At 45.1% G+C, this 27,956-nt stretch overlaps 1 protein-coding gene across 2 annotated transcripts; it reads right to left on the bottom strand.

Moving 5' to 3' along the window:
* Positions 1 to 105: 105 nt before the first annotated feature.
* Positions 106 to 27,122, bottom strand: Npm2 (nucleophosmin/nucleoplasmin 2). Of its 2 annotated transcripts, none has more exons than XM_046447668.2 (10): positions 26,689 to 27,122; positions 22,018 to 22,111; positions 21,499 to 21,587; positions 21,253 to 21,338; positions 21,000 to 21,125; positions 6,773 to 6,866; positions 5,687 to 5,856; positions 5,422 to 5,456; positions 3,791 to 3,824; positions 106 to 267 (listed from the first exon to the last, which is right to left on the bottom strand). In XM_046447668.2, the coding sequence occupies exons 3-10, from the start codon at positions 21,551 to 21,553 to the stop codon at positions 106 to 108; spliced, it is 762 nt and encodes a 253-aa protein (XP_046303624.1). In that variant the 5' UTR covers positions 21,554 to 21,587; positions 22,018 to 22,111; positions 26,689 to 27,122. The 2 variants fall into 2 exon arrangements, with proteins under 2 accessions (XP_046303624.1, XP_046303630.1); XM_046447674.2 differs by lacking the exon at positions 106 to 267 and adding an exon at positions 3,395 to 3,684 and having other exon boundaries at positions 26,689 to 27,118.
* Positions 27,123 to 27,956: the final 834 nt, after the last annotated feature.

Here is a 27,956-nt window from a genome sequence, read left to right as displayed (position 1 = left end):
TGACCAGGTGAGTCCATGAATCCTCTCCTCTGATTGTGGGCTGTGCCCTCCAGAGCCCCAACCCCATAGGGCTTCCTTGTAGGGGCTCAGAAGCCTTTCTGTGTTTTAAGATGACAGGGAGGTCCTGAAAGCTGATGGCCAGGGAGCTCTGTGCTGTCTCCTCCCTACAGAAAGGGGATGTTGGTGACAGTGGGAGTGGGGAGTGCAGGAGGGGGTCTCGGAGAGAAGCCCAGGTCTCAGCTCTGACTCCCTGGAGTTCTTGGTGCCCTGGGAAGGGAAAAGGGAAATGCCAGGTGTGGGTTCATTTACCTAAGGAGCTGACTTTTAGGGCGAAACTCTCACCTCCAGGTTCCTCTCACCTTTCTGAGCTGCAGCAATCCACAAAGTGGTCTGCCACCCTGGCCACACACACAAACAAGCCAAGCAGCCCCCTCCAGGGCTCCGTCCAGCTCCAGCAGGGGGCTGTCCAGCTCCGCCCTCCCCCGGCTTAAGCCCCAAGCAGGGGGCCCAGGAGTAAGTTGCCTGAACTGGTTTAAGGAGGGTGGAGGCTCAAGTAACCTGGGGAATCCAGGGCTTTGGGATCAGATTCAAATGGCATCAAAACTGGAAGCGATTTTAGAGCTTCATGATCTAGTTCAACCGATCATTCCACAGGTGAGAGTCAGAGTGGGTTGGTGTCTCACTGCTGGCGTGGCAGGGCACGACAAAAGGCCAGATGCTCACATCCTAGCACAGTGCCTGCTGTTCCCTGACCACACCCCAGCCCGCCCCGCCTCTCGCCCCCTGCTGAGCCATCCTCTGCACTCCTCTTCCACATTCTTCCCATTACTCCAGGCCTGTTTCAGTCTCTGCCTCTTCCAGGAACCTCCCCCAGTGTCTCTCCCCATCAGATTCTGTCTTGATCCCTTGGGGAACCTCTGCCTTCATGCCCAAACCCACCAGCTCCCAGAGAGGGTGTTAGAGGCCACCTCCAGCCAACCTCCAATCCAGGGGTCAGGTGGGGTCGCAGGCACAGATTCCCAGGGCTCAGGTCCTGGTGCTCCGCTGGTAGAGGAAGGGGAGTCGACCTTATGCCCTCAGGGTTCATTCCCCCAGGGGACAGTGGGATTTGTTCAAGGCCTCTAAGCCTGAGCTCCAGGTTCTTGTGGGTGGGGACAGGGTCTGCCATTACTGGCCCAATCTCAGCCCAGGTCTCCATGGTGACAGATGCCAGCAGTCAAGATCGGCTTTGGGGCTCAGCCGGAGGCTGGTGCCAGGGGGCTCTGGGGCATGGCAGAGTAGCCTGCTTCCTGGGTGAGATCTCTTTGTCTCCTTGTCCTGTCCATTTGGCATTAGGAGGCCTGGCTTCTGGTTCAATTTGCTCCTTTGCCCCCAGGGGAGAGTCAGTGGTGTGCCCCAGGTGGGGAGCCACAAGGGCTGGGGTGCTGTAGGCAGGGACCTGGGTCTTTTCCCATCCCCTTGCTTGGCCTTCACAGCTGTGTGACCATGTCAAGTCCCTTTCCTTCTCTGGTCTCAGGTTCCCAGTTCATAAAAGGAAATGGCCACTACTAATGTTGTCAGAACTGCCACCAGGAAGGTCAGCTGAGATTTGTGATCATTTTTCAGATGACTGAAAAGTCTGAAGTGCTGCAAGAACAGGGGAAGGGGGCGGTGACCCTCGTGGCTCAACCTCAGTTTACCTACACTTTGTTCGACTTTGTCCTTCACTGGAGCTGGGGGAAAGGATGAGGGGAGAAGGGTACAGCTCATTAGCATTGGTGGTGGGGGGGCTTACAGGAGGTGATAAGGGAAGTGAGAAGTAGCCTGGCTGCACAGCTAATCTCCACCCCCTAGTGCCAAGTTCAACACCCCCAACTGGGGCCGTCTAGCGCCTGCTCCTCCCAACAGCCAGCTGCTGCAAACACGAGCCCACCTGCATATCTGCCACTTGTCAGCGCCTGCTTCAGCCCCAGCTCACCCTTTTCCTGTTGAAAGCGGGAGGGTTAGGGCAGGGGAAGGGAGAAGGGCAAAGGGCGCCCTAGGAATGCAGACTGACCCCCATTTGCCAGTTGATACCTACTGTGTGTCTGCAAATAAAAATCAGATGCTCGCTGGTTATCTGTTCAGAGCCCTCCTGTGAGGATCCCCAGGGCTCTCGCCTGGGACTGGGGGAAGGGAGCTGGGGGAAGGGAGGAAGTCCCTGCTACATACCTTCAACTATGAAGAAACTCAGCCATCTGCTAGACTGTCCTTTGGACTCAATTCTTTTTTGGTGGGATGGCTACTGGGACTTAATTTTTTTGGGGGGGTACTGGGGATTGGACCCAGGGGTACTTTACAACTGAGCCACATCCCCAGCCCTTTTTATTTTTTGTTTTGAGATAAAGTCTAAGTTGCTTAGGGTCTTACTAAGTTGGTGAGGCTAGCCTCTAACTTTCGATTCTCTTGCCTCAGCCTCCCAAGTCTCTGGGATTACAGTTGTGTGCCACAGTATCTGGGTGGACTTAACTAATTCCTGTCCTCAGTTTCTGAAGTTCCTCACATACTTCCTAACCAAATGGCCCTTCCTACCATGGAAATTAACCTATTTACTTCCTTCAAAGCATTGAATGGTAATTGAAATTACAGTGTTGACTTTTGTTTTCCACTATATCAGAGGCGACTTGAGGGTAAGGAATTGGTTTTATCCATCCTGTATGGCTGTGGCCAAAACCAGGCTCAGTGAACACTAGCTGCCTACCAAGGGCCCGAGGAGCTGACCAGAGTCCCAAGCCTTTTGCTGACTTTCCCATGCAGGTGTTCAAGGACCTGACCTCCTGGGACCTGCACCTGGGGCTCCCGGGCAGCTCTCTGCTGCCTTGCTTTAGGCCTGGCCCACGGCATGCTGGGAGAAACCCTGCAAGTGCAGTCCCTAGAGGAGAGCCACCTGCATGCCTGCCTGTATCAGGAGCTAAGCCAGGGTCAGTAACCCAAAGCCACTGTAGCAGGCCTGGAAAAGGCAGGAGGACAGGGCCATGCAGTGGTCATTCAGGCCACTTCCCTGCTGTCTATTGGCTTCACTCCAACACTTTCTGGGCCTTGTTCAAGTGGCCCATGGGGCTCAGCACCCTCCCAGAAGAAGGCCGAGAGAGTAAGGCCCCCTGAGCTGCTCCCCCCACTCCCGTGGGTGCTCTGTACATTTGACGGCTGCCTGACAGGAGGAGGGCAGGGGGAAGAAGGGAGCTGGGGCCCTGGGGACAGGCCCTTCTTGGTAGCACAAGCAGGTAAATCCTGAAGCTCTGGGCAGCTGGCAGGCTGAGGGCCTGGCCCCAGTGCCCTGGGCACCCTCAGGGCCCATGTGCTGCTCGAGGCTGCCCTCTACTGGGTACATGGACAGCTGTAGTCGGCGAGCCTGCCCCAGGAAAGAGGAGAGAGGTCCTGACAAAGCAAACTTTATTGTGGCCCTGTGCTCTCGGGCTCTTCTCTCCAGGGCCTCTTGAGACCGCAGGGTTCAGGGTGCGAGGCTCCTGTGGGGCCCTCACAATACCCTGTCACATTGAGGCTCAGGTGAAGGGAGCTGGTAGGGGGACATCTGCACCCAGAGCACAGAGGGAGGAAGACCCTCTGTGCGGTGGGCTTGAGGCCCTTCTTCCGTCACTGGGGCGAGGCCATCCTGGCTCCTCACTTCTTGGAACCCAGCTTCTTAGATCTGACTGTGGGTTTGGCCTGTGAAGATGAGGGAAAGCTCCCGTCTCCACTTTCTCCCCCAGCCTGGGCGGCCTCCCAGAACACAGAGGCTCCCCGGAGGCCAGCCTCACCTGCTGCCACTCACCTTTCTTACAGGGCTCTTCTCTGGAAGGCTGGACCTGGAATAGGGTGGGGTTGGCAAGAATTGGGGTCACAGGTGGGCAAGATAGCTCAGCCTGATGCCAGTAGCTTGGGTCCTCCTGAGCCTGAATGGTCCCAGGAGACAGGGGCCTGGGCCAGGGGAGGTGAAGCTACTGGGTCCATTGCACCCTGGCTGCCACCAGGGTCCTGCCTGTCCATTTTTATTTAAACAACCTTTTTTTTTTTTTTCTTCTGACAGCAGGGAAGTGGCCTGAATGACCATTGCATGGCCCTGTCCTCCTGCCTTTCCCAGGATAATATAAAAATATAAAAATAATTCTAACTGCATCACACATAAATAAAAGAATAGGGGTGGGGTTGTGGCTCGGTGGTAGAGTGCTCATCTAGCATGGGTGAGGCACTGGGTTCGATCCTCAGGACCACATGAAAATAAATAAATAAAAATAAAGGCATTGTTTCCACCTACAACTAAAAAATATTTTAAAAAATAAGAATAAGTTATTTATAATTTTCTTTACTTCCTACCAATAGTAACACTTCAGTGGACTTTTTTCTGTAAACTATTTCTAAAACTATGTGAAATAAAATAAAAATAGTTTGATATCTCTTCTTTTAACTATCAATAATTTCTCTTGTTATAAGCTTCAAAAGCATTATGTGGCTAGGCATGGTAGCGCATGTCTGTGATCCCAGCTACTTGGGAAGCTGAGATAGGAGAATCACAAGTTTGAAGCCAGTCTCAGCAACTTAGTGAGACCCCCCCCCCTTTTTTTGTGTGACCCTGTCTTAAGGAATAAAAAAGGGTTGGGGATGTGGCTCAGTGGTAAAAGATGCCTCTGGGTTCTGCCGCCAGTACTCTCAAATAAAATAAAAAAGGGATGTGGTGGAGCTCTGAGGTGGCAGAGTGCCTGTGGTTCACTCTCAGGACCAAAAGAAAAAAAAAGAGAAAGGGAAAGGGGGCGCATCATTTAGTTAACTTTTATGTTAGTACACATTTATAATGCTTGCATTTCTCACTACTTTTATTTTATTTTATTTTTGGACCTGGGATTGAACCCAGAGACACTTAACCACGGAGCCACATCCCAGCCCCTTTTTGTATTCTATTTAGAGACAGAGTCTCAGTGAGTTACTTAGGGCCCCCGCTAAGCAGCTGAGGCTGGCTTTGAACTTGCAATCCTCCTGCCTCAGCCTCCTGAGCTGCTAGGATTACAGCTATGTGCCACTATGCCTGGCTGCTTTTACTAGTATTTGAATAATGCCACGATGGTATTTGAATACTAGTATTTGAATCGTGCCATGTGTATAATTTCTCAATTTTTTAAAAAAAAATATTTATTTTTTAGTTGTAGTTGTACACAATACCTTTATTTCTATGTGGTGCTGAAGATGGAACCCAGGGCCTCGCACATGCTAGGCGAGCAGCGCTCTACCACTGAGCCCCAGCCCCCCACCCCCCATCTTGAACAGGATTCCTTGCAGGGGAAGAGAACACCTGCATGCCTTCGAGAGGGTTGTCCCTTCACTGCGCACACGCCTGCTGGGCCTGCTCTTTCCAGCACAACACGCCTCAGCCAACGACTTCTGGCGAATTTAATAGACGGAAAGAATTACCTTTCTGTCTCCTCTTCTTTGTCCAGCTTTTTTTTCTGGAAACCAAAACCAAGCATTACTAGAAGAGCCAGGGAAGGACCAAGGGCCGGAGCAGACTCCCAAGCCCCACATAGTCCCAGCTGAGCACCTGGCAGGACTCGGTGGCAGTAGCCTTGGCCTGTCCCACAGGCTCTCCTGGGAGCCTGTCCCACATGCTGGAGCCCAGTCCCTCCCAGGGCCTATGCAGGGTCCCACCTCAGTGAGAGCATCTATGCTCCTCCCCCACCTTGGCAACGCTGGTCTGCTTCTGCAGTGACGGCCGCTTGACTTGTTTGACAGGCGTGTCCTCTAGAGACACATCTGCCTCATCGTCATCCTCTTCCTCTTCTTCCTCCTCTTCCTCCTCCACCTCTTCCTCCTCCTCCTCCTCTTCTTCCCAGGGTAGGTCTGAAGTTTCTGTGATGGTGTGGGCAAAGGGGCAGGGGTGGGGGAATGGCGGAGCTTCTGAGCAGCTGGGTGACACCTGCCTCCTGTCCCAAGACTTGTGCCCCAAGTGTGGTCCTGAGGGGATCCTGCATGGAGCTGAAGGTATTAGCCTACCCACTGCCCAGGGCCTTTCTCCTCCACAAAGTGGGGGCCAGGGTGGGGCATGGGACCCTGGAAGCCCCCAGAAGGTGGGCATGGGAGAAAGAGGGCAAGGCAGGAGGACCACACACCATTAGGAAGGGGTGGGGGCGAACACGAAGGTGGGCAGAGAGGGCGAGCAGATTCCAGTGCTGGTGACATGGTCCCCAGCGTGGCACAGTTGAGGTGGTGGGATGGAGCAGAGCTGGGGCCCAGCGGAAGGTGATTAGGTCTTGGGGTTCCACCCTCACGAGTAGACTAATGCCCTTAGCCTAAGGGAGGTGGGAGATGCCAGAGGATTTTGGGGAGGAGAGTGCCCTGAGAGAGAGGCACAGCTGGACAGAGAATAGGCCAGTGGAAGGGGTCTCGAAGGGGACAACGTTATACGGAGCTGTTTCCTACACTGCACAGCTTCAAACTGAACCAGCAGCCAGGTCTGGGGTGGTCCTGTGTACAGGTGTTTTGCTAAGTGCTCCTTCTGACCACCTCATTTATTCTTGAAACTATTCTTCAAAGATGAAGCCAAGGGAGGCCCCATTCTCAAGCTACAGATGAGGGGCTGAGGCCCACAGAGGACCTGGGGCCAGGACACTTGCCGTGGCCTTCTACTTCAGGCTCCAGGTGATCCTGTTGCCTTTGGGGATTTTGTCCCTCAATTTAAGAATCTCTCAAATGTCTGAGTACCCAGTATGTCCCTAGTCCTGTTTGGCACCATACCCTCAAACTTGCCCACCAACATCATACTTACCATAACATTCCTGGCCACTGAGAAACACAGGCCCTGAGCCAGCCCGGAGGTGAAAAGTAACTGGAGGAGAAAATTCTACTCCTGTCATGGTGACCTGCAGTGGAAGGGATGTGGGGACAGGAGCAGAGGAGACAGGGTCACTGGGGTTTGGCAGCTGCTGTGGGCTGGCCTAGGTAATACTCAGATATGCTCCTCCCACCACAAACGCTCATGGGCTGTGTGGACCTTGGTGCCTGCTCCCTTTCTGCTGAGGTGGGCCTTGTCCAAGATGGGAACCTTATAATCTCGCTTCAAGACCACAGATTGCCTTCCAAGATGAGGGGCAGCTGTTAGAGAAGTCTGAAGGCTGGGGTCTGACTTGGGACCTCCTGTGTGCAAATTCATGGTTAGGCCCCAGGACCCTCTGGTGCAATGGTATTTGGCGGTGGGGATTTGGGAGGTGATTAGATTCAGATGAGGCGAAAGGTGTGGAGGGTTCTGGTGGGATAGCGCCCTGACGAGAAGAGATACCAGAGGGCTCGTCTCTCCTCTCACACTGAGAAGGGGGCTGCCCATGAGGGAGAGGACCCTCACCAGAGCCCACCCACTTGGGCACCTACTGTTGAACGTCCAACCTCCAGAACTGAGAAAATCAAGCCGTCTCTGGTACCTTGGGCAGCCTGAGCCGAGTAACGTGTTGACCAAATGTGAAAATGCCACGTGGGACATGCAGAACAGCTTTGGTTTTATGAGAAATATATGGATATACATCTGAATAAAGGTTAGAAACAGTTAAAGAACTAGTGATAACTGTCGGAGGAAAGTAGGGTATTTATTATCTATACTTTTCCAAATGTCCCAAATTTCTTTCTTTCTTCTTTTGAGACAGGGGTCTCACTGTGTTGCCCAGGCTGGCCTTGAATTCTTGGGCTCAAGTGATCCTCCTGCCTCAGTGTCCTGAGTGTTAGAACTAAAGGAACACACCACTGCACCTGGCCCAACTTTTCTAGAATAACAACAACTTATATTTTTTGAGCTTCTACCATGTGTTAGGTACCATGATAAACATTTTACTTGCTTTATCCCACTTAAATCTACCCCCCCACACCCCAACACCCATGATAGAAGTACTGTTGTTTATAGAAGAGGAAGCTAAGGGTTAGAGAGATCCACTTAAGAGTTTGTGATCCAGCCAGGCACAGTGGTGCACATCTGTAATCCCAGCAGCTCAGGAGGCTGAGGCAGGAGGATTGTGAGTTGAAAGCCAGCCTCAGCAAAAGTGAGGTGCTAAGCAACTCAGTGAGACCCTGTCTCTAAATAAAATACAAAATAGGTCTGGGGCTGGGGCTCAGTGGTTGGGTGCCTCTGACTTCAATTCTCAGAACTGCTCCACCAAAAATTAATGTTTCTAGCCTACGACGAGGAGGCGAAGGCCCCTCCAAGATCTTAACACAAGGGCTATGGGGAATGTTGAGGATTGGGGCCTAAAAAACCCCAAACCAACCCCCTAAAACCAACAAACCCACTTAGCAGACTTGAAGAAAGATAACGGAAGTGCCAGTGCTGGGAGAACCTAAAAACCCTTAGCTGTGTCTCTCACACCCGCAAAGGCTGCATTCACACCGTGGGTACTGCCAGGCAGGAAGTTGGAACAAAGTCCTAGCCTTGGGATATTTCTAGAGCAAATGGTAATGCAAACACAAAACCACTCCACTGGGACACCCCCCAAGCCCAGGCCACACGGAGAGCTTTCAGAGCAGAACAAGCAAACCAAACCCCTGAAGATGAGCTCACCATGAAAAGTCACAACTCAAACGAGAAACAACCCTGCCGGAATTGGCAGAAAGAGGCAAAGGACTTCAGGTTAGTACAACCAAGGAGTCCAGATAGGAGAACAATGACTGAACACTTCAAAATAAACCTGGTTATAAATGTAAAAGTGGGAAACAGAACCATTAAAAAAACCCATGAAAGTAAGAAGCAAATGCAGTCACAAGGCCATGAAAAATAGGAGCATTAAAATAAAATGATCAAATGGTAAAAAAGTAGAATAAGCCAGTGGAAGCAAGAATTAGTAAGACAGGGCTGGGGTGCTGGCTCAAAGGTATAGTGCTCGCCTAGTGTGCGTGAGGCACTGGGTTTGATCCTCAGCACCACATAAATATAAAGATATGGAGTCCACCTATAACTATATAACTATAACTAATATATATATATTAGTTATAGTTATATATATATATATATATTTAGTTATATATATATATATATATATTTAGTTATATATATATATATATTTAGTTATATATATATATATTTAGTTATATATATATATATTTAGTTTTATATATATATATATTTATGAATTAGTAAGATGAAGTGATGCTGTAAAGAATTACTCAGTACAAGCCGGGCGTGGTGGTGCATGCTTGTAATCCCAGTGGCTTGGGAGGCTGAGGCAGGAGGATCGCAACTTCAAAGCAAGCCTCAGCAATTTAGCAATGCTCTAAGCAACTTAGTGCAGCTCTGTCTTGAAGCAAAAAATAAAAAGGACTAAGGGTGCTGTATCTCAGTGGTTAAGGACCCCTGGGTGCAATCCCAGGTACCAATAATTAATTAATTACCTAGTAAGAGGTAAAGGAGAGATTTCAAAACTATGAAAGATTAAAAAAATTTTTAAATCCTATAAATTAAAATAAAACAAAAAACAGAAGACAAAAATATGAAAGAAAGGTTAATACATGGGAAACTAAATGGGGAAGGTCCAACATGCATCTAATCATGGTGTGCTGTAAAGTTGAAAAATTATAATTTGAACCATTACAAGTTGGGGGCTAACTTTGCAATTATTTTTTAAAATTTTAATTAAAAATAAACATACATCACACAATAAAATTATAAGAATCCACTGAAAATCCACAAGAATAATAAAATTTTAACACACTTCTTTTGGTAACTGATAGATCAAGGAGATTTAAAAAGTAACGCAGGTTTGAATGCTTAATACACTTGATTTAGCAGACACACATAGAATCCTATGATACCACCATGTATTTGTCTATATGTCAGGTATCAACAAATACCAAAGAATAGATAGTCTTTTTTTTTTTTTTTTTTTTTAACTGGGGATCAAATCCAGGGGTGCTTTACCACTAAGCCACAACCCTTGCCCTTTTTATTTTGAGACAGGGTCTTGCTAAGTTGTTTAGGGTCTCACTAAATTGCTGAGCCTGGCCTTGAACTTGGGATCCTCCTGCCTCAGCCTCCTGAGTTGATGGGATTGTAGGCTGTACCACCATGTCTGATGATAAAATGAAAAATCTTAAAAGCAGCCGGGTGGGCAGGGGAGGGCGACTTTACTTACAAAGAATGAAGATAAAGATATGAGTAGATTTCTCCAGACAATACAAACTAGGAGAAAATGAAGCAAAGTTTTTCAGGTATTGAAAGGGGAAAAAAAAATCAAACTAAAAATTTTTTTTTGGGGGGGGGTTACTGAGGATTGAACTCAGGGGCCCTTACCACTGAGTCACACCCAGCCCTATTTTATTTAAAGCTGCTGGGATTACAGGTGTGTGCCACCATGTCTAGCTTCGACCTAAAATGTCTTTCAAAAGTAAGGTGAATGATCCAGGCATGGTGGCGTGCGCATATGATCCCAGCAGCTCAGGAGGCTGAGGCAGGAGTAAAGCGAGTTCAAAGCCAGCCTCAGCAAAAGCGAGGCGTTAAGCAATTCAGTGAGACCCTGTCTCTAAATAAAATACAAAATAGGGCTGGGGATGTAGCTCAGTGGTCAAGTGCCCCTGAGTTCAATCCCATGTTAGAAAAAAAGAAAGAACAAGCAAGATGAAAATTTCCAGACAACAAAGGCTGAGAGAACTCATCAGAAGCAGACCTACAATACAAGAAATTTTCAACTCCTTGAAGCAGAAGAAAATGTTACAACATGGAAACATGAATCTATGCAAAGGAATGAAAAGTATCCAAAATGGTACATATGTAAACAAATACTAGAAATGAGATACTTTAATTTATAATCCCCTTAGAGTCTTTAAAACAATGTAACAGTAAAACAATGTAACAGTGCAGTATAGAATTTATAGCCTTTGTTGACAGGTAAAAGTTGTTACAATAATACCTCAGAAGAAGGGAGGTAGGAGATGGAAGTAGGCTGAGTCGCCGCCGTCCTCCTCCTCCTCCTCCTCTTTTTTTTTTTAATTTCAGTAGAAAGTTGTGTTGAAACCAGGAATGTTCTATCTCTGAGCTACATCTTTAGTTCTTTTTATTTTATTTCTGAGACAGGGTCTCACTATGTTGTTGAGACTGACCTCAAATTTGTTAAGCTCCTGCCTCAGCCTCTTTAATCTCTGGGAGTATAGGTGTGTACCACTGGGCCAAGCCTTAGCCCTCTTTCTCATTTCTTATTTTGAGACAAAATCTCACTAAATTGCTGAGGCTGGCCTTGAACTTATGATTCTCTTGCCTCAGCCTCCTGAGTAGCTGGGGTTACAGGCATAACACCACCCACCATGCTCACCAGTAATAGTCTTTTAGAGTACATTAACAGGAAGAATATTATTTGGAGGTAGGTTATTGTAAATTAAAGATGCACATTGTAAATCCTAAAACAGCCATACACATACAGAAAAAAATGTTTAAGTATAGCTAAGAGGCTAATGGTAGAGATAAAAGTTTAATCATTGCCCGAGGTTGTGGTTCAGTGGTAGAGCACCTGCCTAGCACATGTGAGGCATTGGGTTTGATCCTTAGCATCACATAAAAACAAACAAAACAAAGGTATTGTGTCCATCTATAATATAACTACACAGGCAGCCCCCCCCCCCCCCTTCAGTACCAGGGATTGAACTCAGGGGCACTCTACTACTGAGTCATATCCCCAGCCCTATTTTGTATTTTATTAGACAGGGTCTCACTGAGTTGCTTAGTGACTCGCTAAATTGCTGAGGCTGACCTTGAACTCACAATCCTCCTGCCTCCACCCCCCCAAGCCACTGGGATCAAAGGCATGCACCACCGCGCCTGGCCTACACAGGCAGCTTTAAAAAAAAAATAATCATAAAAGGACCAGGGATATGGCTCAGTGGTAGAGAGTTTGGCTGGCCTGCTTGATGCTCTGAGTTTGATTCCCAGCACTGGAAAAAAAAATTCATGAAAACTATTTAGTTAATTCAAAGAAGAAGGCTAGGAGAGGAAGAAAGGAAAACAGATGGAGGAAAACAAATAGCAACATGATACATTAAAGCCCAGGTTGATAAATTATGTGAGATGTTAATGGTATAGGCTAGGATTAGTGACACTCACCTGTAATCTCAACTATTTGGAAGGCTGGGGCAGGAGGATCACAAGACTGAGACCATCCTGTGCAACTTAGATTCTGAGTTGAAATAAAAAATAAAAAGATCTAGGACTATAAGTAGTGGTAGAGTGCCCCTAGGTTCATTCCTCAGTACAGGGGGAGGGAAGGACATCTAACTGGATAAAAGAGTAAGACTCACTTATATGCTATCTCCCAGAAACACACTTTATGTATAAAGATATAGAGAGTAAAAGTAAAATGATGTCAGGTACGGTGGTGCACACCTGTAATCCCAGTGGCTCGGGAGGCTAAGGCAGGAGGATTGTGAGTTCAAAGCCAGCCTCAGCAAAAGTGAGGTCCTAAGTAACTCGTAAACTAAAATGATAATGGAAAAGAATAGGAAGAATACACCACATAAACACTAATCAAAAGATCTATATTAAGGCTGGGGATGTAGCTCAGTGGTGGACTCAATGACATGTATATGTGAGGCCCTCGTCTTGAGCCCCAGCACTCAACAAAAAAGATATTGACTATTTTTTGGGGGTACAACTACTGGAGATTGAACCCAGAGCATGTTACCATAGAGCCACATCCCTAGCCCTTTTTTTTATTTGAGTTTCTGAGGCTGGTCTTGAACTTATGATCCTCCTCCCTCAGCCTCCCGAGTCACTGGGATTAAAGGTGTGAGACACCATGCCTGCCTATTTGTATAAAATAAACAGAACTGTTATCTAACTTGATATAGAGCAATTCACCTCCAACACAACACAATTTTTCATTTTAGTGTAAACAAATATTTATCAAGACAGAATATATTCTGGGCTACAAAACAAGTCACTACATTTTAGACTGAATTCTGACCAATTACATTCTCAGAACCCAATGGTATTAAGCTATGAAACAACTAAAGTATCATAGAAGATGCCTGATTATTTGGAAATTTAAAAATATACACATTCATAAAATACTTCAGGGGCTGATGAAGGAAAGTGGTAATGATCTGAACTGAATGAAAATGAAAACAATACTTATCAAAATGTGTTGAAGCTAGAAAGATGCTTAGAAGAACATCATGGCCTGAAATGCTTGTATTATAAAAAGAAGACCTAAATATACCTATTATATAGTATAATATATTATATGGTAGAGTATATATGTATACATTTGTATATATGTGTGTATATGTAAATATATATGTATGTATACACACAAATACGTTTTTCCTTTTATACTCAGGGGCACTCCACCCCTGAGCCACATCCCCAGCCCTATTTTGTATTTTATTTAGAGACAGGGTCTCACTGAGTTGCTTAGTGCCTCCCTTTTGTGAGGCTGGCTTTGAACTCGCGATCCTCCTGTCTCAGCCTCTGGAGCCACTGGGATTACAGGTGTGTGCCACCGCGCCTGGCTGTTTCTCCCTTTATAAACTATAAAAAAGGCAGAGCAGAGATAGGGATGTAGCTCAGTGATAGAGTACTTGCCCACCACATGTGAGGCCCTGGGTTCAAGCCCCAGCACTGCAAACAAAACAAAAACTACAAAAAGAGTAAGCGAATTCGAGTGGGGTGGCGCATGCCTGTAATCCCAGTGACTTGGAAGGCAAAGCAGGAAGATCACAAGTTTGAGGCCAGCCTCAGCAATTTAGCAAGACCCTGTCTCAAAATGAAAACGAAAAAGGGCTGGAGATGTAGCTCAGGGATTAAGCACTTTGAGTTCAGTCCCCAGTGCCAGCACACACCCCCCCACACCCACAAAAAGAAAAACTCAATCCAAAACAGAGAAGGAAATAAAAATATGAACGTAGATAAACAGAAAATTGATGAGACCAAAAGCTAGTTTTAAAAAAAAAATTTGTTAGTTGTAGAGGGACACACAATATCTTTGTTTATTAATTTATTTTGCAAGTAGTGCTAAGGATTGAACCAGTACCTCACACACGCTAGGCAAGCGCTCCACCACTGAGCCCCAGCCCCGCAAAAAGTAGTTTTTGAGAGAAATTGGTAAAATATTAAATCTCTGGACAAGCTTTAAAAAAGGAGAAAAACAAGTTACCAATATCAGAAGCCAAAGAGCAGATGTCATTACAGCTAACAGAAACAAAACAAAGGAATGTCACGAACAACTTTACACCAAGAAATCTGACAAATTAGATGAAATGAAAAATTTCCTTAAAAGACACAATGAAGCCCTGTCATGAAAAGACCTACAACTCAAACAGTCCTGTATCCATGAGAGCCCTTTAGCCTATTAAATGTCAATCAGAGCCGAGTGCAGCAGCACACATCTGCAGTTCTGGCTACTTGGGAGGCTGTGGCAGGAGGATCGCTTGAGCCTGGGTTCATGGCCAGCCTGGGCAACAGAGTTGGACCCTGTGTCTCTCTCTCTCTCACACATATACAAGTTAACCAGATTGTTTCATTCTACCAATTTATATGAACTGTTCCAGAAAAACAGAAAAGGAGATAATACCCTGTCATTTGGAGGCCAGCATTAGCCTGATACTAAAACCAGATGAGAAAAAGAAACTACAGACAATGTTGCTCATCAACAGACACAGATATCCTTAATAAAATATTAGCAAACAGAATCTAGCAATAAAGAGAAGGATAATATGACAAATGGGGCTCATTCCAGGAAAGCACAGTGATCAATAATATAATGGACTGAAAATCCAATTTAATTTGCCAAATAACAAAGGAGGAAAAAAATCACCTCAATACAGAAAGGAATACTTTGACAAAATTGAATAGCCATGTATGATAAAATATCTCAGAAGAGTAGGATAGTTGGAACATCTTCAACCTGGTACAGGACATTTTGGGAAGATGGCTTGCCTTTCCCCGAAGACCTGGAACAAGGCAAGGATGGTCCTGCTCTTGCCATTTCTAGTCAACAATATACTCAAGGTCCCAGTCAGTGAAGTTTGGCCAGAAATACACACAGAGGCACAGAGGTGTGCATATGGAAACTAAAGGAGTTAAACTCTTAGTCACAGATGACACGAATATGCACATAAATTCAAAGGAACTAATATATAAATTTAGCAAAGACATATGATATAAAAGACATATGATATAAAACCAATTGTATAGCTGTAGACTAGTTATGAACAATCACAAAGTAAAATTTAAAAAGCCCATCTGGCCAGGGCCATAGCACATGCCTGAAATCCCAGCTACACAGGAGGCTGAGGCAGGAGAATTACAAGTTCAAGGCCATCTGGGACAACTTAGTGAGATGCTGTTTCAAAATAAAAATGGTGGAAATGTAACTCAGTGAGCACTTGCCTAGCATGTGCTAAGTCCTAGGTTCAACCCCCAGGACCACATGCCCACACACAAAAAAATCCCACCTGTGTACCTCACATCATATACAAAAATTAACTCAAAATGGATCACAGACTTAGATATAAGAACTAAAACTCTAAAGCTCCTAGAAGAAGTTGTAGGTTTAAATTTTTGTGACCTTGGACTAGGCAATAGTTTTTAGATTCAACCCCAAAGGTACAAGCAACATAAGAAACAAAAATAAATTTGACTCTATAAAAATTAAAGACTTCTCTGTTGCAAATAATAGCAGGAAAGTGAAAGGAAAATCTACAGAATGGAACAAAATACTGCAAATCATCTAATAAGGGATAGAACGAACTAGCATAACTATGGCAGAAAGACAAATCTTAAAATAATTGACCTGAAACCCAAAGGGAAAAACAACAACAACAACAACAAAAAAAAAAAAAAAAAAAAAAAAACCACGAAGACTTGAATCAACAATTCTCCAAGGAAGATAGACAAATGCCCAACAGAGACATGAGCTGTGAGAGGTATGTTGTAAAAGGGACAACTGGATTCCTCAAACTTTCGCTGGTAGGAAGGCAAGAATCACACAGCAATTTGGAAAATAAACTGGCCATTTGGTATAAAGTTGAATATATGCTTATTATAGGAGCCAGTGATTCACTTCCACCATTGTGCTCAAGCTAAATGGAACATTTTCCCAAAGACTTACACTCGAATAGTCATGGCATTTTTTATTCATGATAGTTTAACACTGGGGACCACCCAGATGTTCATAAATAGGTTATTCAACAAACATGACATGGAGCCATAACATGGCGTGTTACTCCAACACAGAAAGGAGCATGTGACTGTTTACCAATACGGATAAATCTCAAAAGCATCACACAAATGAAAGAAGCCGGCACAAGGGACTACATACTGCGCGATTTCATTTAAGTTAAATTCTGGAAAATGAAGAACACAGTGGTAGAAAGTAGATCCATGGTTGCCAGAGTCAGGCATGGGCGGAAAGGGCTGCCAAAGAGGCAGAGGGAAGTTTTGGGAAGTGATGGGAATTTTCTCTACCTTGATTGTGGTTGTGGCCACACAATTAAACCATTCACACACACATCCAGTTGTGCACTTAACACTGTTAAATGGCATGACATGAATTCTACCTCAATAAAGCTGACAAACTGATTCAAAGAAATAAAAACATTTGGGTGGATCCATTAGATAAATTATAATAGCTTAAAATCATACCAATTCTATATAATTCATTCTTCTAATTACTCATTCATGGTACATTGAGTTCCTATGCTATGGCAGGCACTATTACGTAGGCTTCACAGATAATGCAGCACACTAAACAGGACAAGCCCCTGCTCTCTTGGAACTTACATTCTGGTTGGGGAGAAAGACAGTGCACAGATGAAAACTGATGCTAGTGACGGGTCCCATGGTGTGTGTATGTGGGGGGGACTCATGGGTGAGGCAGGAAGAGGCCATGCTGCTCGTGGTCAAGAAAGACCTCCCAGATGAGATGACATGGGAACCAAGACTGGACTCAAGTGGGAAGGCAAGCCCTGGAACACACAGGGGGAACCAGTCAAGGTAAAGATGCTGAGGAGGGGGAGCACTTGGCATTTTAGAGATATTCAGGGGGTGGGCATGGGGAAGCACACCTATAATCCCAGGGACTTAGGAGGCTGAGGCAGGAGGATTACAAGATCTAGGCAAGCCTCTACCATTTGGCAAGCTCCTGTCTCAAAATAACAAAAGGGCTGAGGATGTAGCTCAGTGTTAGAGTGCTCCTATGATCAATCACCAGTGCCAAAAAAAATTATTTCAAAGGTAGAGTCAGGGAAACCAATGTGATTTGAACAGGTTTAAGGAGGTTGCTGAGGGCTTTGAGCTGGGCTACATGACTTTTTTTTTTTTTTTTTTTTTTTGGGTACAAGGAATCGAACTCAGGGGTGCTTAACCACTGAGCCACATTCCCAGCCCCAGCCCTTTTTTAATTTTTGAGACAGCATCTCACTAAGTTGCTTAGGGCTTCAATGAATTATGGAGCCTGGCCTCAAACTTGTGATCTTCCTGCTTCAGCCTAGGGAGTTGCTGAAATTACAGGTGTGTGCTACCCTGCCCGGCTTAAACGCTCGAATCTTACTCCGAGTAGAATGGGAAGCCATTGACCTGATATTCTAGAGGAGAAACAACATGATCTCACTTGTGTTTAAGAGGATCTTTCCAGGTCTGGGAGTGTAGCTCAGTGGTAGATGCTTGCCTGGCATGCAGTGAAGCCCTGGGTTCCATCTATAGCACCGCACTCACGCAAATAAAAATAAATAAATAATCAAACAAACAAACAGACAGAGGGATCTTTCTGGCAGCTTTGTACAAAATGGATCAGCCCTTTTTGTAAGGGGCCAGATTTTTTTTGGGGGGGGGTACTGGGTATAGAACCCAGGGGCACTGTCCCCCGATCTATATCCCCAACATCCACCCCCAACTTTAATTTTGAGATAGGGTCTTATCAAGTTGCCTAGGTTGACCTTGGATTTGCAGTCTCCTTACCTCAGCCCCCTGAGTTGTTGGGATTACAGCTATGCACCCCCCTACCTAGCTCAGTAATATTTTAGTTTTGCAAACTGTGTGGTCTCTGTTGAGATTATCCAGCTCTGCTGTTATGGAGGCAAAGCAGCCAAGAACAATATTGAAATGAAGGAGTGTGGCTGAGTTCAAATGGCACTTTACCTACAAAACAGGCAGTGGGCTAGATTCAGCCCTGTGTGAATAACTGTAAACAGTTAACCACAGGAATAACTGTAAGGGAAGGAAGGTAGACCAGTTGGGAGGTCCCATAATAAAATAAAGGAGGAAGTGTCAGTCACCCGTACCAGGGTATAGCTGGAAAGTGGCGAGACAGGACTGGGTCAGGTATATTATAATGGTAGAGCCAATAGGATTTGTTTGCAGGTAAGATAGGGAATGAGAGACAAAGACATTTTGTATGATTAATTGGAAGAACAGCTATTTGGGAGAAGATAGGCAGGGGATTACAGATAAAAATCAAGAATTTGGGCTTGCACATGTTAGGTTTGGGAGATCTATTAGATTTCTATTAAATATATAGGTATATACATATATACATTGGTGTAAGTACTAATATATATATGTATATATATATATATATATATACATATATACATATATATATATATATATACATATATATATATTAGTATTGGGGAATTTAATCATCTAAGGGCACTTTACCACTAAGCTACATCCCTAGCTCTTTATTTTTATTTTTGAGATAGGGTCTCATTAAATTGCCAAGGGTGTTCTTTTTTTTTTTTTTAAATATTTATTTATTTATTTATTTTAGTTTTCGGCGGACACAACATCTTTGTATGTGGTGCTGAGGATCGAACCCGGGCTGCACGCATGCCAGGCGAGCGCGCTACCGCTTGAGCCACATCCCCAGCCCCGCCAAGGGTGTTCTTGAACTTGTGATCATCCTACCCCAGCCTCCCAAATAGCTGGGATCACAAGCTTGAGCCACTGCACCTGGCTTTTACTAAATATATTGAGTTGGAGATAGGATCAGGGGAGAGAGAGAGAGAGAGAGAGAGAGAGAGAGAGAGAGAGAGAGAGAGAGAGAAAGAGATTGGGTTTACAGAAACTGGTTTCAAAGTCTTCATTTGTCTAGAGGGTTTTTAAACCCAAGAGACTGGATGAAACCCTCCCCTCTAGGGAGTGTTTGTAGATTGAGAAGAAAGTAGGTCTGAGGGCAGTTTTACAGATGGGAATCCCAAAGATTCAAGGACTACTAAGCATAGACTTTTGCTCACTGTTTCAGGGAACAGAGGGAGGGAACACTTCATCCTCAGTTCATGAGGCTACTATGCCTTATGCCCAAAAAGATAATTTATAGGCCAATCTCACTTATGAGTATAGAAGAAAGGTCTCAATATGTAAATATATTTCTATAATACATTAGCAAAGCAAATCTAGAAGTTATGTGATCCAGTAGTGTTTATCCCAGGAATGTAAAGAGATTCATATATTATTCTATTAATATAATTTTCTATATTAATGGAATAAAGAACAACAATCCCAGGATCATAAGAGTAGAAAAGCATTTGATAAAATTTAAGATAATTTTTAAAAAATTGTTTTCTTATTAAACAAAGCAGGACTAGTTGGGGGCTTTCTTAACTTGGAAAGGGTATTTGCCAAACACTTCATACTTAATAAAGGAGCATTAGAAGCATTTAAAACAAACAAACAAACACACAGGAAGAACACCTATAATTTCAGTGGCTCTGGGAGGCTGAGGCAGGAAGATTAGAAGTTCAAAGCCAGCCTCAGTAACTTAGTGAGGCCCTTAGCAACTCAGTGAGAATCTGTCTCAAAAAAAAAAAAAAAAAAAAAACCAGACCAAACAACAACAAAAAAATCAGGAAGAAAACTATTCTTACATTTATCCCAAACAATCCCCGATTTAACGATGGTTCAACTCACATTTCATAAAGCGTTATGAAAGCCGCACACGTCAATAGAAACCATATCTGAATACTCACTTTGGACTTTTTCCGGGCTAGTCACACATGGTTCAATCCTTTCTGTTGATGGCGAGTAACTGCAAGGAGCTGTGGCCCTGTCAGCCCCACATTCTGCAGGCAAATAACCAACCCTGGACAATGTGGTTAGGTGGTTAGGTGTAATAAACCATTCTCCACTCTGCATTTATCAGAACACAAGTCCATCTGTATTACCTCCGAGACCCTCACCAGTGCAGGGGTGTAGTAGGATTACAGAAGAATAAGGAAAAAAAAACCCAACAAAACTGACATTATTCACAAACACTGCTTAATTGTACAGAAAAGCTAAGATAAATTATTAGAAACAGAGAATTTCTGGGGCTAGGTCTGTAGCTCAGGAGTAGGGTGCTCGCCTAGCATGCACAAAGCCCTGGGTTCTATCCCTGGCACTGGAAAAAATAAGAAAACAAGAAAATTTCTGCATATAAAACCAATATGCATACCAAGTGTCTCTTTCACTAGCTGTGAACAGTTTAAAGCTGTAACCTGCCCTTCTCTGATAGAGGTGGTAGAAACCAGGGGAGCTCTTTGAGTCACATTTCTGGCACTTCTTATTTCTGAGACAGGGTCTTGCAAAGTTGCTGAGTGAGGCCTTGAATTTGTCATCCTTCAGCCTGAGCCTCCCTAGGCACTGGGATTACAAGTGTGTGTCCAACTAAAGCTGGAATTTTTTCCCCCTGGTACTGGGAATTGAACTCAGGGGCACTCAAACCACTGAGCCACATCCCCAACCCTATTTTGTATTTTATTTAGAGACAGGGTCTCACTGAGTTTCTTAGCGCCTCTCTGTTGCTGAGGCCGACTTTGAACTCACGATCCTCCTGTCTCAGCCTCCTAAACCACTGGGATTAAGGCCTATGCCACTGCGCCTGGTTTAAAGCTGGAATTTTTGAAGGGAAGTTATTTGACTTGCCCAAAGTCCTGAAGCTGAGATGAAAAGCAGGCTCTGAGTGGTGGACTAAACTGCTTCTCCAGCAGTACAGCAGGACTTTTGGGGTATGAGGTCCTGAGCTGGGTGGAGGCAGCTATGGGGAAAGGCTCACCATGGGTAGGACTGAAGCCTTCAGCGAGGCAATGGTGATGGGCTGCGTCTTCTTGTCCTCCTGGTTTGTGGGGGGCACAATCTCCACACGGTTCACCTCGTCTTTGGCTTTCTCCCCCAGGCAAATCTGAGGGTGGTGGCAAACAGAGGCACTTCATCACCCCAAGAGCAGACCTTGGAATTCTACTGTCGCTCACTGGGAACAGAGAATCCCTTCTGTTCCCTCTTTCCTCCCCTCCCTGAGGGGCACCCACCGCATTGAGCAACAGCCTACAGTTCTCCTTCCTCTCTGCTTGAGGTCTGAAGGTGCAACTTCGCCTCTCCAGATTTAGTTCACCGCCTGCCAAGGGAGAGGGATGGGTAGGGCTGGGGCTGGGAGGCCCATGAAAACTCTCCAAGCTCCGTTGCAGCCCACCCCCAGGGGAAGGTTATCAGCATCTCCATCCTGCCTCTGCTGGGGACAGGGAGGGTGGACGGAGCTGCTCTTGGCCCTCACTCACCCCAGAGCAGGGTCTTTGCTTTTTCAGCTGTGCTGCTGATGCTAGGGCGACTCATGTCGCTGAGCAGAGCAGTGGGGGTGGCCGGACAGCTGTAAGGAGGGGGCCTGTCGTGAGTCAAGGTCCAGGGACCCTGCTTGGTACTCAGCAGCACTCTTTGTCAGCTGAGTGGTGCCGGATGGGCTAGCAGGGTTAGGTGATGAGGCCTTGGTTGCAGCCTAAGAGTGGCGCCATGGTCAAGGGCTCATTATAAACTCCTGGAGGACAGACAAGTATCCATGGCCCTACAGATGAGGGCAGCCCAGACCTGAAACAGCAGTACCAGGGAGAGAAAGGCGGTTCTGTCAAGCCCAGCTTGCTGTGAGATCACTTTTTGGGCCCTCCCAGCCCTGTGGGAGGGTGCCAGGGTGTGTGTGACCTCATTGGGGTGGGGGTCTCAGAAAACAGAGAGAATGTCTAGTTTGGGCTTAATGCCACTCATGCCCTGGGTCCCAGCCTTCCTCAGCCCCTCTTGAATCTCACCTTGCTGTTGCTCAGGTCATGTGTTGTCCTACTGACTTAGGCCTCGTCCTCCTTCACCAGAGGCTTGATGTCCACACCAGGCTGTTAAAGAAGCCTGGGAAGGGGAAGAGGAAGGGGAGCTGTCCAATCAGCATCCAAGAAGCAGTCCTTTCCCCCATCCTATTCTCTCCTCCTCTGTGCCCCAGAATCACCTGGAGGGGCTCATTAAAACACACTTTGCTGGGCCTGACCTCTAATTTCCCATTGAAGAGGTCTGAGTGGGGCCAAGAGAATTTGCATCTTTAACAAGCACCCAGGTGAGGCCGCTGCTGCTGGTGCAGGACCACTCAGTGAGAACCACTGTCACGGCCACAGGGATTCACTAAGCCTAGTGCATGCTCCTTCTTCCCATTGGCCACCATTCTGCATCTCTGCCTGCGAAGTGTGGAGATTCTGATTGCTCTGCATCTTCATCAACACTTGACATTGTCACTCTTCCTAACTTTAGCCATTCCAGCGGGTGTATTTGATTTTCTAGCGATATTTAATTTGTGTTTTTTATTTGTATTTCCTTGATGAAAAATGGTATTGAACATCTTTTAAAGCAATTACTGATCACGTGTATACAGTCATTTGAAAAACTCCTGTTCAAGTATTTTGCCTATTTTTAAGTCCTAAATACAAATGGTTTTTAACATATAGATAAATAGCTTTTAAAGATGGATAGATGCTGAAACTCAATACAAATTAAAATTGTATTGAAGTAATGCAAATCATCAGTATGAAGTAATGAAAATCATCAGTAGTAAGTGCTCTTCAGAGATCAGGTGCTATTTTGAGTAATACATATATCATATTTATTCTTTGCAACGACCCTACAGCCTAGTGATATGCAGCATGATATTCTTTCCATGCTAGTCATTGTTTCACCTGTTTTTTTTTTTTTTTTTTTTTTTTGGTACTAGGAATTGAATCCAGGGATGCTTAACCACTGAGCAACATCCTCATCCCCTTTTGTATTTTATTTAGAGAGAGGGTCTCACTGAGTGGCTTAGGTTCTCAATCCTCCTGCCTCAGCCTGTGTGAGCTGCTGGGATTACAGGCATGCATCATTGCACCAAGATATTTTGCATATTTTTGTAGTTGGACACGATACCTTTATTTATTTATTTTTGTATGGTGCTGAGGATCGAACCCACGGCCTCTCATGTTCTAGGTGAGCGCTCTACCACTGAGCCACAAACCCAGTCCTATTTTAAAAGAGTTATTTTTCTTATTGGGTTGTAGAGATTCTTTATATATGCTGTATGCTTGTTTTGGGTCAAATTATGTATTTCAAAGATTTTTTATTTCCATTAGATAGTATCTTTTCAAGATTTGATGAAACCCATTTTTTTTTTAATGGTTTTGGTTTGTTAAGACATCTGGCTTAACTTGAAATATTATGAAATGTTTTGAGTATACTCTTTTGTAAATACTCTTAGGTGAGGATCAATGTCTGCCTCCCAATGGCATATCCATTTCCTCTAGCACCAACATATATATTGGTACCAGCGATTGAACCCAGCGGTGCTTAACCACTGAGCCACATCCCTAGCCCTTTTATAAATTTTATTTAGAGACAGGGTCTCGCTGAGTTGCTTAGGGACTTGCTAAATTGCTGAGTCTAGCTTTGAGCTCATAATCCTCCTGCCTCAGCCTCCCAAGCTGCTGGATTACAGGTGTGCACCACCATACCTGGCTGTAGCACCAATTTTGAATATTATCCTTTCCCTATTGTTTTACCTTTGTTGAAAATCAGCTGTAAAAGTTGTTCTATATCTGGACTTCATTCTGTTTCATTGATCTATATGCCTGCTCTAAGGCCAATACCACAATGTCTTGATAACTCTAGTTTCACAGAAAATCTTGAAATCACAAGCCCACTAGCTCTGTTATTCTATTTTAAAAAACATTAGGGATTCCAGATTCTTTGCGTTTTCATGTAAATTTTATTTTATTTTTATTTTATGTATTTATTTTTACATGGTGCTGAGGTTTGAACCCAGTGCCTCACACATGCTAGGCAAGTGCTCTACCACTGAGCTACAGCTCCAGCCCTTCATGTAAATTTTATAATCAGTGTGTCAGTTTCTTTAATAAACCCTTTTGAGATTTTTATTGGGATTTTATTGAATGCAAAGATCAATATAGGTATAACTGACATAGTTTTGAGTTATTCAATCCATGAATGCATTACAATCTGCTTAGATCTTTAATATTCCTTGGCAGTATTTTGTAGATTTTAGAGTACAGATCTGTATCTTTTTTTTGGTACCAGGGATTGAACTCACGGTGCTTAACCACTGAGCCACATTCCCAACCTTTTTTATTTTGAAGCAGGGTCTCACTAAGTTGCTTAGGGCCTCCCCAAGTTGTTGAGGCTGGTTTTGAACTTGAGATCCTCCCGCCTCAGTCTCTCAAGCCACTGTGCCCAGGCCTGACATCTATCTTGTTAAATTTATTTATTTATTATTATTTTTTGTGATGCCGGGGCCTTGTGCATGCGAGACTAGCACTCTGTATCCACTGAGCTACATCCCAAGCCCAGATTTATTTTTACATACTTCATGTTTTGGATGCCACAGCATATGGTATATATTTAAAAATGTCTTCCTCAAATTGCTGTTAGTATACAGAATTACAGTTTGTGTATGTGTACTTGTGTGTTGCTAAGGATCAAACGCAGGTTCTTGTGTGTGTGCTAGGCAAGCACTCTACACAACTGTGGCTTTTCTTGTATATTAGTCTTGTATTCTGTGTTTTCTGCTTGCTTATTAGTCCCAGTAGCTTTTTTGTACCCTAAGTCATGATATCTGTGAGTAGAGTTTTACTTCCTCCTCTCTGATCAGTGCGCCTTTTCCTTCTTGTGATCATGTTAGGACCTCAGGTAAAATATTGAATAGAAGTGGTAAGAATGGGCATGCTTACCTTCTTGGCTTTTGGGGAAACACTGGTTTTCACCTGTTACTGTGCTGTTGGTGATAGGCTTTTTGTAGATATCCTTTATCAGTTTGAGAACATTTATTTTGGACCTGGAGCTATAGATGGTGGCATACATGAGACCCTGGGTTTGATCCCCAGCTCAGCCAAAAGTAAAACAAAAAAAGAAAACAAACAAACAACAACAAACCCCCCCAACCAGAAAGTTTCTTTCTATTGCTAGTTTGTTAAAAGTTTTTTTAAAGCCTTTTTTTTTCCAGTTGTAGATGCGCACAATACCTTTATTTTATTTACTTGTGTGGTGCTGAGGATTGAACCCAGTTCCCCATGCATGTGAGACAAGCGCTCCACCACTGAGCCACAACCCCAGCACTTGTTAAGCTTTTAAAATTTTTTTTATATTTTTAATTCATTAATAGCTGGGTATGGTGGTGCATGTCTGTGCATGAACTCAGGAGGTAGGAGCATCACAGTAATTTAGTGAGCCATTTTATTCAATTTTTAAGTAAAAATTAAAAAGGGCTAGGAATGTACCTCAGTGGTAAATTGCCCCTGGTTCAATCCCAGCACTGAGAAAAAAAATTAGGAATAAAAATTGAATTTTGTTGTCATATGTTTTTATTTACTGAAACCATCTATTATTTCTCCTTAATATTGTTTATATGGTAAATTAAATTTATTGTTGTTTTTCAAATGCTTTCAACCTTGATCTTGACTCCTAGATCAATCAATCACATTTGGTCAAGGTAGCTCTTATATATTGTTGGATTTGCCTTGTTTATATTTCCATATGGATTCATAAAATATGGTAATCTAAAGGGTTCTTTGTTTTGCTTTTTTCATTTAATCTCTGATTTCGGCTTGGGAGATGCCTATTTGGTAAAATGAGTTGGGAAGTGCTCCCGCCTACTGAACTTTTGTGTTTGGTATTATTTCCTCAGTTTGATGTCTCTCAGGCACTGCGTGCAAAAGCAGGGAATCCTCTTGGGATCAGAGTTTCGCTGAGACTCTTCAAAGACCCCGCCTTCTCTACAGTACTCAGGAGCTGTACTGCCCTCGATCCCTCTTTTCCTCATTTAGCGGCCGCTCTATTCTGGAACCTGATAATCAAGCAAGAATCATCTTTTACTCTCCAAATCCAACTGGTCACAGAGCCCAGTTACCTCCATTTCCCTTAATCTCACTCCACTCCCTTTTCCCAACCCTTGCCTTGTTCCAATGTATTACCCACTAGCTGGTGGGTTAAACAAAGACTCCTCACTAGGTGGCTTTGACAAGTGGCTTTGGAAATTAAGAGCTTTTAGGATCAAATGTCACCTCTCGTGCTCCACCCCTCATCTAGACACATACAGGGCTGCACTCTCTAGTCCTATTTCCGAAACTCCTAGGAAGGCAAACGACGTTTCATGCCTGCGTCCGTGCCTTCTTCGATTGGCCAGCCCTGCCCCGTGCGCCTGGGTGCCCCTTCGGCGTTCTCCCCGCGCTCCTGGCCGCAGGTGCGCATCCCTCTCAGTCGGCCTGCTCCACTGGGGTCTTCCCAGCCAGCGACCAAGTCCCCAACCCCCGTCCCCCAGCCCTATTCCAGGGTGCGAGCGAACTTAACTCCTAGCAAGCGCACCGGGGTGGAAAGACTCCTCACTAGGTGGCTTTGACAAGTGGCTTTGGAACTTCGCAGAGCAGGTAAAGACGGTGTCCCAAACTCAAACCTACCGCAGGACCGAGTCCTTGACTGCGCTTGCGCACGACGGCGGGGCTTGTCTAGCGACACCGCACGAAGGGCGCGCTTGGAGCCGGTGTGCGCAGACGCACGGGGACACCGCCGCTCCCGACGCAAGGGGCGCGCAGAACCACTTCCGGGTCCGCGGGCCGGCGGCTGCTGGGGCAGCGCCAACGAAGAGTGAGGGGTCGCTTGTCGGTCGTGGACGTTTCCCCGTTTCCTTCGTGAGGTTGAGGCGGGACCGTGTCGCCTTCTGCTCTTTCCCTTTCCGCAGAGGTCTGCCGCGCTTGTGTGGGCTTAACCGCTCTGCACCAGGCAGTGGAGGGCTCTGCAAGGGCGTCACTCGCATAGTTCCACCTGCTCTCTCCACTTACCGCCTGTGCGGACGCTCCCGCAACCCAGAGTTCACACTTCCTTGTCGTCATCATGACGTACCAAGATCGTCGGGTCCCGGCTCGTAGGGAGCCTGGTTTGATTGGTAGGGAGGGGACGGCTTAAGAACAGCTCAAATAAATTAGCAGGTTTAGGCGTTTAGGGATGGAAACTGTAGACGGGTACTTTAGAGAGGACTTGAGGCTCGATTTTGTGATGTGGGAAAGGGTAGGTGAACAAAAGGCATTAAGTTTAGATGAGAAAAGAGGGTTGGAAAAGACATCAAAGAAGGTGTGGCAGCAGTTGCATCTGTCTAGTTGAATGGAAGGATTCCACTGCGGTGTTTGTAGCTGGGTTGGTGAAGTTTGTCCCCATGGTTGACTGGAATAGTTTTCTGATGAAATGATAAAGGCCTGTTACATTTTTCTTTTGATATTGGGGTTTGAACCGGGGTCGCCGTACCATTGAGCTAGGTCCCCAGCTCTTTTGAGACAGGGTCCTGCTGAGTTGCAGACTGCTCCAGACCTTATCCTCTTGCGTGTTTCCCAAGTGCCTGGGATAGCAGGCATCTTTCACCACACCTGGCTGCCCAGTTACTTTGAAAAATGGTTTCATTTCCATTATCTTAGTTGGTACTCTCATTTTCCAGTTGAAATAATTCAGCTTGAATTTTCGGTCAAAATTCTCCTACCCCTTTACTAGCTGTGATTACTTATCAGTATCTCTTTAAGCTTTACATAGGACAGACACACTATCCGCTGGTCAGTTTTTATCCAGTGAGCTTGGTTGTCCCTCTGGATCTTGAATTCTGATGTCTAACTTGATAAATTTGTGAAACAGTAATAAGAGTCTAGGAGATTCCTCACTTGTCATTCTTCACTCCTTTGCA

Source organism: Marmota monax, unplaced genomic scaffold (assembly GCF_021218885.2).
Source record: "Marmota monax isolate L192 unplaced genomic scaffold, Marmota_monax_Labrador192_F-V1.1 WCK01_AAM20220418_F8-fsc00040, whole genome shotgun sequence".
Lineage (NCBI taxonomy): Eukaryota > Metazoa > Chordata > Mammalia > Rodentia > Sciuridae > Marmota > Marmota monax.
The sequence above is the reverse complement of the archived record's forward strand: the minus strand, read 5'-3'. Positions and strand labels throughout refer to the sequence as shown.

Coding starts and splice junctions, on each gene's coding strand:
- Npm2 (XM_046447668.2), bottom strand. CDS start 21,553: ATGAGTCGCCCTAGCATCAGCAGCACAGCTGAAAAAGCAAAGACCCTG. Junction 5,857..6,772: donor CAGTGGCCAGGAATGTTATG/GTAAGTATGATG, acceptor ACACCATCACAG/AAACTTCAGACCTACCCTGG. Junction 3,825..5,421: donor AAAGAAGAGGAGACAGAAAG/GTAATTCTTTCC, acceptor ACCCTATTCCAG/GTCCAGCCTTCCAGAGAAGA.